The 11,651-nt window shown below is 41.4% G+C and overlaps 1 protein-coding gene across 1 annotated transcript; it reads left to right on the forward strand.

The window, feature by feature from the left end:
• The first annotated feature begins 237 nt into the window (after positions 1 to 237).
• LOC309691296 (U3 small nucleolar RNA-associated protein 14 homolog A) lies at positions 238 to 2,945 on the forward strand. The gene has a single exon (XM_082508926.1). It carries the CDS (start codon positions 329 to 331, stop codon positions 2,582 to 2,584), a length of 2,256 nt encoding a protein of 751 aa, XP_082365052.1. The 5' UTR covers positions 238 to 328; the 3' UTR covers positions 2,585 to 2,945.
• The last annotated feature ends 8,706 nt before the right edge of the window (positions 2,946 to 11,651 follow it).

The following is an 11,651-nucleotide window of genomic DNA, read 5'->3' on the forward strand; positions in this document are numbered from 1 at the left end:
TCAAATGTGGGTCAAACATTTAGTATACACTCTGAAGCTGGTTAGTGTTTATTACGTAACGTTCATAGAATAATTATGAATTCTTAAACATGTCTCCGCATCATCGACAGGAACATTTTCATCTCGTTATTTAAGATGATATTATTGATAAAATGATAATGTACAGTGTGAAGTGGGACCCCCCCCCAAAAAAAACAAACCCCAGCATATTTTGCGACAGTGAACAACACTGTCGCAAGTTTCACGACAACGGGTTGTTTTACGGCACACGTGGGGCACGCAGTCGTCCCAGTTTAGTGCATTGAGCTCCGGCAGTTGTTGCTTCAGCATGGCTAAAGTTTCGAAAAAGAAAGCGAGTAAAAAGAAAACACGCTCCGGAGGTGCGGAGCAGAGCAACGAGGGGCATCCAGACGTGATTTACGACGACGAAAAGGAGGAGGATGCGACTGATGATGATGTTACTGTTGAGGACGAAGACGGGTACGATGAACGAAAACGCCAAAAGTTGCTGGAGGCTATCGGCACTCTCAGTGGTAAGAGGAAGAAAACTCTGGGGGAGAGGTCCGAGGCGGCCGTGCATATGTCCGAATTTACGGTCAACGCAGAGGGCGAGGGCGACAAAGTCGATTTGTCGGACTTGATAGGGTCCATGAAGACAACTCCTGGACTCTCAGGCAAGAGCAAGAAGCGGCTGAAGAATTTGGAGCAAAGCAGAAAGACCATAGAGTGCCCGCTAAGCAAGCAGGAGAGCGAGAGGATAAGGAGAGATTTGGCTTTTCAGAAGGTTTCCAAAGAGGTGAGCCACTGGAAGAGTGTCATCAGACAGAATGAGAGGGCTGAGCAGCTGGTCTTCCCTCTCAATCAGGAGCATTCAGGCCCCAAGCCCATTGAGAGGGTGGTGATGGACTGGAAGGCTCAGACTCCGCTTGAGCAAGAAGTTTTCACTCTCCTGTCTGCCAACAAGCAGCCTATTAACGACCCCATTCTTACTCCCACTGAGGAGGCCTCCATGAAAGCGATGAGCCTTGAGGAAGCTAAGGTACGTCGTGCAGAGCTGCAGAAGGCCCGGGCTCTTCAGTCCTACTACGAGGCCAAGGCGAGGAGGCAAAGGAAGATCAAGAGCAAGAAATACCACAAAGTGCTGAACAAGGCCAAATCCAAGGATTTCCAGAAGCAGTTTGATGAGATGGTGAAGAGAGACCCGGCTGCTGCGCTGGAGGAGCTCAATAAGATGGAGATGGCGAGGATGCAGGAGAGGATGTCACTGAAGCACCAGAACAGCAGTAAGTGGGCCAGGTCCAAGGCCATCATGGCAAAATATGATGAAGGTGCCCGCAAAGCTATTCAGCAGCAGCTGGAAGTGAACAAAGACCTGACCCAGAAGTTGGTGACCTCACTGAACAAGGAAGAGGAGGAGACGATGGAGGAAGAAGGTAACGCAGACGTGGTGCCTGACTTTGTGAATGATGCAGAGCAAGGACTGGATTTTTCAAATCCTTGGATGACTGGAAAGCTCTCTCAAGACTGCGTGGAGAAGGAGACAAGTAATGCTGTGACTATTAGAGCTGAGGAAAATGTAGCTGAGGAAGAGGAGGTGGAGGAGACAGAAGAAGAGGTGCTACTCAGAGAATTTGATAACAGGAGGAAACGGCGTCAAGCTCAGGAAGCTGACGCACCTGTAATGCTTATGGAGGAGGAAGAGGAGGAGGAGGAAAACAAAGATGCTTCTGACAAAGAGGAAGAAGAGCTTTCAGAGTTCACAAGCCTTTTCAAAGGATTAGCAGAGGGCTGTGGAGAGGCTGACACAGCAGCTGAGCTGGAAAAGGAGCTCAAAATCAGGTGTCAAGAGGATGAAGAGCTTCTCACACAGGGCAAGGAGGCAGAGGAGGAGGAAGCCACAGATAAAGGAGCTGTTGTTCCGCAGCGTCCTCCAGCCACAGAAAACACACAAAAGACGGGCAAAAGCAGGAAGAGGAGGAAAGGGATTGAGCTGAAACAAGTTCTCACCAAGGGCACACAGGTCCTGCAGGTTCCCTTTGCTCCCACCATCGAGGATGCAGAGGACTCGGAGGAAAAGCTGGACCAGAGGGGGCTCATTAAAGAGGCCTTTGCTGGAGATGACATCATCTCTGACTTTCTGAAGGAAAAGAGGAAGCAAGAGGATGCAGGGAAGCCTAAAGCAGTAGACCTGACACTACCTGGGTGGGGTGAGTGGGGAGGGGGAGGACTGCAGCCATCATGCAGAAAACGCAGGAAGTTCAGGAGAAAGATGACCCCACCCACACCCAGGAAAGACCAGCATCTACCAGGTGTCATTATCTCTGAGAAGAGGAGCAGCTCCATCAGGCTCCACCAGGTCAACGCGCTGCCCTTTCCCTTTGAGAGCCCCTCAGTCTTTGAGAACACCATCCGCTCTGCGCTTGGCCGCACCTGGAACACAGAGCGCACTGTCAAAAAGGTCACCAAGCCCAAGGTCGTCACCAAGCTGGGCGCCATCATCGAGCCCATGACTCGGGAGGAGCTAGTGAAGGACAAGAACGGAGCGTCTGCAGGAACCAGCAGTAGTGTGAAAAGAAAACCTTAAGAGCTTAAAAGAAGCTGTTTTGTGGACATTATTAAAACATCGCTTCACAACATTTCTTTCCCTGCTGCAGTGGAATTGATCTGTAATGTCAGAATATTTGAAGTGACTAAATATCATTAATAATTTTGTTTTATGTTTCAGGGGCTGATCTGATCAAATGGTGATGAGATCTTTTAAATGTTATATTTGTTGAGAACCCCTGAAATAATTCTTACTGGAGTTGAACTTGTGCTGTTTCACCCTGTAGTTGGAGCCCAAACTGTGAGACACACTGTAGAAAACAAATATCTCAGAATGTCGAGATGTCTGCTTTGTAACTTCTTGGAGAAAATGTGCTTTTTAATTACACTCTTATACTGACTGTTGGTGTTTTTTGTTATTTTTCCTGCCAGTTTGTATTGAATCAATCTTTTATCACCACTATGTCATGTGTGCTATAATGTCTAATCTTTACTGGAAAAGGCGATACCTGTGGTACAACACACAGGCTGGGCTCTAAAGGTTTTTCACATGAGATGAAGTGTTTGCAGATTCAGAGTCTGCACATTGTTGCTGCCAACATGTGTTTCCTGCTTCTCTTACACGAGGCTGTGAAACGTTTCGAATGTGTTGAAATGTGGTTTGTGATTTTTCTCTAATGGAGACAAATCTTTGTATATTGCAGCATATTCCCAGGTTATTGTGTGTTATACTCACCAGTTAATGTAACTGCATACAGTAAGTATGACTTTATTGATCCCAAAGGGAAATGAATATAATTATAATCATTATCATACGCATTTAAGTACTCAAGAAAAAGGTAAATAAATACTGAAACATATACAATTTATGTTACTTTATATTTCCACTGACTTCACTCGAAGCGGATGGTCTGTACTGACTCCACTACGTTTGTGTGTGAACTTTAGCTTTTGTTCTGATTATATTAAGTCCCATGAAAAGATGTTCGATTTGTTGATTTTTAAGATAATTAGAAGTTGGGCTGAAAATAGGGTTGTACATAACATTAAGAGTTAATGTGTCGTGTCACTATAAACATCATGAGCACATCGCATTGCTCTTTAAGCTATTAAGATAAGCTCAGTCTTAAACATCTAGAGTAGTAACATACAAAAGATGTTCATACATTAAGAATTCATTTAAACATACACAGGAGTGTTGCAGCTTTGTGCATTGAAACACAGCAAGTAAAAGTATCAAAGCAACTGTAAAAATACTCAAGTGAAAGAGCTGCGTAGTAAATCCTACATAAATAGTAAGTATTAGCAGGTAAACCTAGTTAAGGGGTCTGTGTACACATCGTTAGATTACTAGTATTGAGGCAACAATGTAATCCATGTTGTAGCTGCTGGACTTTTATATAAAACCTTATGAGTTTACAGGGTCGTTTGTAGTTCAAAGATCCATTTTTCCTCTTAAATGTAGTCAGTGGAAGAAGGAAGTAGCATACGACAAAAGAATTAGAAATGTTGAAAGTCTATTTATGGCGCTTCTTTAAAGTATTTACTAACAGAATATTATCCTGACATCTCGTATGGTTACAGTATTCAGTCTAAATGTAGTGTAGCTTTTATTCCTTTGGGAAATTCAAGTGTTGTTAAAGCAGAGTGCACACAGCCCACAGGTGCTTTAGTATTTCATATGACAGGTACAAATGGGAGACGAATTAAAAGAGCTGATCCTGAGCCCTGCAGTAGGAGATCGGGCTGCGCTGTGGGGGCAGTTGGCTGTCCTGGTCTGTGTGGGAATGCTGCCATCTATTGTACACAAGGGTTCACTGCTCCTACAAAATGTTTGTAATCACACATTGTGTGCTTTATCGTAATGTTTCACCCGAGGTTAACAGCAGGAAGTTTCAGTATGTTAGGTCATCATCAACAAAGGAGGGAGTGTCTTTGAACTGCTGTCTTCATCTCATGTTTGTTAATGTAACACAAAGTGGGAATTTTCACACACACTCTTTCAGTACCAGTCAAAACTTCACACACTCAGGATATTTCTTTTTTTTTAAAATTATAATTCTAGTAAATGGTCACAACAATAAAAATCCAACTGAATTTATAAGTGACCTGATGTAAATGAAGTTTTCTTCACTGAACCAGGGAAGGACACCTGTGTATATTTGAGCTCACTTGTAAATAATTCTTTGGGTTAAATGTTGAGCCCACTGAGAGGAAAACGAAACCACAAACATGCCCGAAGACTGATCAGCTTCATCGGCAGTTTCACACTTTACATTTATTATACTTAGATAATATAATCATGCAGACTCTCAGATATGTCCTCAAATTTGACTGATGGGGACATTTTACATGAAGGAAAAATCAGCTCGTCCCTGGTTCTTTCAGCTGCTCCCTTATTTCCTGTTTTTTTAAAATAAGTATATTAATTCTTAAACAGCCCTGCGACCTGTCCAGGGTGTAGCTCGCCTCTCGCCCTAACACAGCTGGGATAGCCCCCCGCGACCCTGAAAAGGATGGATGGACTGTGATGTTCTTCATGAAATGTAAGAATAAGTAAAGGCGTGGACTACAAGTAATGAAGCCGCGTGCAGCATAAAATTAAAATACAAGACAACTTAAGTCACGGTGTGAATCACACAGTTTGGTCTCAGTAACAGGTTTGGAGTTTCTTCACTGCCTCAACAACTGAAGAAATTTAAAGTCCAAATTTTAACCTAGTTAATTTTAAATCAGTGGTTTTGCAATTACACAAAATGATGTCGACCTCTGCGCCTGTAATTTTAAGGATAATCTCAAACACCGAAAGCTTAGCAGTAGCATCCTATCGTATGATGGATTTGTACTGCAACCATCTGAATGATTTACTTCCACAGGCATCTGACTGCACTTGCCTGGTCCCATTTCATTCAGTCAGTGAGTTTGCTTATTTCTCCTGTCTGAAAGAAGAGCGTCCAATAGCAGCATTTTTACAAGTTAGAAGCTCATTTCTTCGCACTCTCTTTCCCTGCTAATATTCATTTGTAAGGCCATGCAGTGGTATATCTAAAAGAAAAGCCATTACAGTTTGGTTACACCTTCACACATGGGTGAGAGTGCATGCGCTGGCACCCGACATCTCTGTATTTTTATGATAGACATTCGATTAAAGCGGCGCACTCTGTAATGGACTGTGCATCAGTTCAGGTAATGTTGTCAGCTTGTGTGTCGGCGAGGCGATGAAGAACTCGATTAGAAACCTTATAGTTACTAAATCAGTCATTCTCCAGCTCCCTCTTTATTGAGCCACTTCTTTGGGGCAATTACTACAGCTTCATACAGCTTCCAGCGATGAAAAGAGACCCAGGCCTTGGACTTACTGAAAGCTCCTGTGGCTGTAAATCAGAGATGTGGGCTTTTGAATGGAAACGGGTCCCATGATGGAATGTGATTTTCTCCATAGCACCAATTTGTGAGATCTGCTTAAATATTTGTTCAGGGACGAAGAAGTGTGTATGCCTATCAGACCGAGCACTGACGATGCAATGCCAGCTTATTGTCTTTTGCAGGGTGGTGGGATGGCTGTGAAATGTTACAGAAAAAAAGGGCTTTCTTAGATAAGACTAATTACTGCTGAGTGCCTCAGACTGCGTGTGGCTTTGTCCTGCTTTTAGCAGGAGATGTGCAGCTGCAGTTTGAGTTTACCTCATGATACAGCAGCATGAAACAATCTGATAGAGCACTCTTTCCCATTTCCCTGTAATCTAAAGCCCAACTCCATTCCCACCCTGACAGGTGTAAGATTAACTTAGTTAGGTGCAGAGGCACCCATGCGCACCAAATTAAATTAATGGAACAAATTTCCCTCCTAATTAAGATGAAAATACGTGTCAGTTATAACCTTGCTGAGCACTAATTATGTACAAATGATTTATCATCTGTTTCGTCCTGAATAGAAATAGGCTCACCTCTTCAATAGCCCCGGCTGGCTGTTAAGAGATGGGTCCTGATTAACTGTGACAGGTTGTGCTGCGGAGAAGCTGCACATCTCGGGGCCAGCCAATCAGAGACAGCCTCAACTCAGACTCTCCTCCCTTCCATTAAGCTACATTGAGTGTGCAGCTGAGCATTGCTGTGCCTCAGCTCTCCTTCTTGTTTCGCTCCCTGGAATGAAAATAGAGTATATTCCAAGAGGGCCGTTGGTTGTGGTGGTGGCGTGGAGGGGTTGCAGGTTAGCTGATGGAGGTGGATGGCATAGGGAGACTGGTAAAACCCGAACCAGCAGGTGAATCCCTCCTTAGGCTGGATTAGCTCGTTCCCCCCTAACAAGAAGGAGATGAGGCGTTTTTAACAGACCCTGTGAAATAAATTGAATAATGAAGAATGCAGCGAAGCTCATACATCAATGTTTAACGCAACGTGGTGGATAATTGCTTGAAGAACAAAAATAGTCTTGTATCACTATTTACCAACTTGAGACCAGCAGGTGGTGCAATAGGTTAAACCTGCCTTTGTAAATTCCTGTGGGTTAAAATATAAAAAATAAACAGCGCCATGGTAAAATTATAGTCTAAGCTGGATATTCCAGCTTATTTCCTCATGTCCTGCAAGCACAGATATGTTTCAGCGGGCAGCAGCACTGATTAGCATTAGAACCAGGCTCCCTTGTGATCCTAAGGACACACTGGCCAATCTGTAATCATTGTTCTGCAGGCTTGCTCACGGGGGATATGGTACACTTTGTCATTATCATTCAGTATGCCACACACATGCTGGCATTGCTTTCATGGTGCCGCCAGCAACAGGACATTAGCATTTCCTCCTCATAGTTCCAAGAATGTGCACAGACAATGATGCACCACAAATCAGGGCTCTGGTTCCATTGGATGGACATTGAAGATTTCTCTGCCTGCTGCTGCAGGAACAGAAAAGCTCCTTGTTCTGTGTCTCATTTGCTCCTGATGTGATTCTCAGCCATATAAATGTCATCATGTACAGGTGTCAGCTCCATCCATTAGGGATCATTTAACTCTGTGATTTTGGATTTTTTACACTGTTGTTTGCTCATTAGATGTTTCATTGTTGGTAAATGTCAGACTACGTGAACCGGGGAGGTAGCAGTGATTTCTTCTTCCCAGAGCTGAGTATTTCTCCACCATACAGAGCTAAGGTAATGCACATTCAGAATCATGCCAAGCACAGAAACCAAACCCTGAACAGCATGCACATTGTATATGTATTGTCTAGCCATAACTCTTTTTTGTTTTGTTTTTTAAATTTTGAAATATTTTCCCTGATGTTAAAAAAAAAATCACAGTTTTGTACATGTTTAATCTCTCTCGGACTAAATAAACTCACACTGAACATGCAAGAATTTTTGTTGTTCATTCTTTATTGTGTCCCCAAACTTGTGACGTATATACTCTGAAAACTAGAGCAGAGGCCATTTTCTTGTTTCCCATTTGAATCCTTCACACGTGCAGTTGGTGAACACGCTCGCCAAACAGCCTCTCCCTTTTCATGATGGCTGTCCTGGGATTGGCAGATGGCACAGACAGGGAGGGGGTTAGAGGTTAATTCTAGACAACAGAGAGGTCACAAGGCCTATTATTTTTGAGATGGGACTTGCAATGGTCCAATGGGGATGACTGTTATGATCAAGGCCCAGCCCCACCTCTCCATCACCATCCACAATCAACACCACACACACGATCACTCACATTTAAAGTGAATGAGCCGACAGAGGACTAATCATGAAAAGGTCCTCAGCGCTCGGCACAGGCAGGATGATGAATTGTATCCTGCCTGTTCGGCTGTGTAACGGGGCCTCCAAGTAGCTCTTGACAGCTAATTTAAAGCTCCCTATATCCTCCTCTTACTTCCCTTTATCAATCTAATTATTAGAGTTAAGTGAGTGTCCCTTAGGACTCTCCGATAGTCCAGCACAGAACCTGCTGAGTCATCTTAGTGGATAAAAAACACACATAAAGATCAGTGTAGCAGCATGGGCTAAAGAACAGTGCGCTGCAGCCATGTGAGGAGCACACTCTGTAGGCCTGAGGGTTTTCTGAGGATTGAAGATATCAGACAGAAGTCAATTCTAATTGTATTTGTATCATTGTGAATAATAATGCAATATAATATTATCAAAAGATAAGCAATGAATGGATTCTAGTACTTCTAATGGTGACTGCAAACCTGATATGTGTCATGACCTGATGTTAAGCACACACACAATGTAAGTACTTTTAACTCAGTTTCACTCAATATTGTACAAAGTATGAAGTAAATAAATAAAGATGTGTTGTCCTGCTTTGAAAAAGCATTGTTTTAAATTTACATAAAAATGGTCTAAATAATAATAATAATAATAATAATAATAATAATAATAATAATAATAATAATTATTATTATTATTATTATTATTATTATTATCTGAGACTTTTTAGAGCTGTACTGTTGCTTCAGCAAACTGAGAACGTATTCAGGGCTCGACTAAGAAATTGCTGCTTTTGATCTTTAGGAGTGTTTTAAAGAAATAACAGAGAAATATTAGCTGTAACTCACATTTATGTCTTTGCGTGTATTTAAGTATAATAATGAGACCTTCAGTAGTACAGCATTAATGTTTAGGAGTCACGGCTGTTTTTATACACAATAATAATATATATATATATTTTTGTTCACTGGAGTGTGTGATCAGTTTCATTTATCACTTACAAATGTATCTTCAAATGAAACCAGCTATTTATCTGTTTATTTATTTATATTTTATATTTCTAAAATGTATATTTCACAGTTACATATTACTGTAATAAACCATCACATCCGGTTATTTCACAACTTAAGGCAGCAGTAAACATAGTAGTGTGACTGTTTACCTTTTAATATTCAATAACATAGTTGGTGGAAGTTGAAGAGGATCATTTCTATTTAGTTTGGTCTTCCATAAAACTGCCGGGCAAGCAGCACCTCCTCACATTTTTTAACAAAGTGTAAAGCAGCGAGCATCACTCGTGATTCTTACCAGCCGAGGTGGCCATGCTTGTTTTGTGTTTTCCAGTAAATTCCTGCGATGTTGTGCCTGTTTCGGTGGGATTTTTCAGTTCGATCAGTTTAATGTGTGAATGAATCTAAGAAGATTAACCTGGCTTACGTGCTGCAGCTTGTTAAAGGAAATGCGTGTGTTTAGAACAAATATAGATTCAATCCGCGCTTAATATATTCGTGTAAAGACACATTTGGATTTTTGTTGCTAATACTGATTTGATTTTGTTACAGTCAGATTTTCGCAGATAAATTTTTTTGCAGTATACTTAAAGAAATGAATACTTTTTTCAACTTTTTAACTATCCTTCATCCTACATAATGCTCTTTGTTTCTTGTAAGAAAGGGCTGAGATCTCAGTAGTGATTAATGGAGGTTAATTGCACATGATGAGATCATGGTGTGGTGTAATTCATGTGAAAACATAGGAGAAGACATTAGTGGCACTTGGTCAGGTGGCAAATCAGCTGTCCACTGAGTGGGCTCTTGAAATGCTCGTTGAGATGGAGGACATGTGGGGGAGTGGGGATAGGTGTCAATCCTGAGCTTGAGGCTACACCAATGTGGAACTTCAAGGCAAATGAGGGGCAGAAACTGGAATTAATGCCACATAAGAGGCTGAGACTCTGGGCCATATTGCATGTGACTGGAGCAGGTCTTTTATGCTCATAGCGCCTGTGGCAATGGAGAAAAGTGCTTAAGCATGGTGAGACATTTTTTCTATAAAAGGACTGCAAATGGATTGAAGCACATTTGGTTCAGATTGTGTTTTTCTCATGGTGCACTTGACTAGTGTCTTCCAGGAGCTGGTTAGATGCATTATGGGTCTGGAGACGTTGTACACCCCTCTCACCTTCTGAACCTCCCTCCAAGACGTCTCAGACGATTGTCTGTCTTTGAGGCAATTAGCTGAGTTTTAAAAATCATTAGTGTGCATGTTGTGTAACTTAAATGTTTTCATTTAAACCATCCTTTGAATATTCTGCGAACTGTTTCCACATAAAAACAAATGTGCAAATAAATAAAGTTTATTAATAACATTACACGCATAGTTACAAAACATTAAAAGGATTTGTTAAATAGCACATGCTGGACTCTGACACTCCAAGGAGCTCAGTGAAGACCCAAAAGGATGATTAAATTTATACCACAAATAAATTGAACTGAACTTCACGTCAATCAAACCTCCCAAAATATCTAGAAATGATAGAGGACACAACTTTGCTGGACTCAGTGAAGGTACAGCACTCTTTTCAACCACGTGAGCATTACCAATTACTGCTTAGTGTAGTACAGTCCAGTTTATCATATAGGACTCGTGTTTAATTCTAATTTGAGTTTATTCCAGGATTTTAGTAAATATATTAACAAACAATTTCCCTCAGTTCAACATTTTTTCAGCGTTAAGCTTTCTACAGGTATTTTTTTAAAGATCCATAGCATGTAGACTCCAGTTAACAGATAGAGTTAAGTGCTATAGTTGACAAGAGAGCATGGCAAGCCTCTTTCTGTTAAAACCATTGTGTACCTAGGTATAATCCCCAAAACACCATCATGAGTTGCAGGTCTCAGTATGCTGATTACAAAATAGCATAAATGAGGATTAAGAGTAATCCATAGCGCATGGTGACTTTCTCACTTTTTCATTACTGTAAGCCAATCACACCACAAAACAAATCAATAAAATAAATAAATACAAAATTAAGTGTACGTGTATATGTGAGGATTCTTTTGAGTGGATAAAAACTAGAGTACAACGCTGAGCTGGGTATTGGGGCTGTTGTATTAAGCTACAAAAGATAAATTTAATTGCTCACTAAATTAAACATGGCCATTGTCCCTTTCCTAGTTATTGAGGCATAAACATTTCGCATGAAGCGACTGTGAATTAAAAACTATATATAAAAACAATCAACAGTTGAAACTATTTCTACAGAAGAATTATCCAATAGATCCTGTCTCTCATCTGTCTCTGCTTCTGCACAATTACAACATCGCTGGCATTCTTTTATAGTCCAGAGCGATTGGGTTAACGTTCCGCACACATCCAATCACATGACGCGTCATTTTTTGCGACGCGG

Source organism: Aulonocara stuartgranti (assembly GCF_965226115.1).
Source record: "Aulonocara stuartgranti genome assembly, chromosome: 16".
Taxonomy (NCBI): Eukaryota; Metazoa; Chordata; class Actinopteri; order Cichliformes; family Cichlidae; genus Aulonocara; species Aulonocara stuartgranti.

What these genes read in the sequence shown, in the direction of transcription:
- LOC309691296 (XM_082508926.1), top strand. Translation starts at nt 329, where the DNA reads ATGGCTAAAGTTTCGAAAAAGAAAGCGAGTAAAAAGAAAACACGCTCC.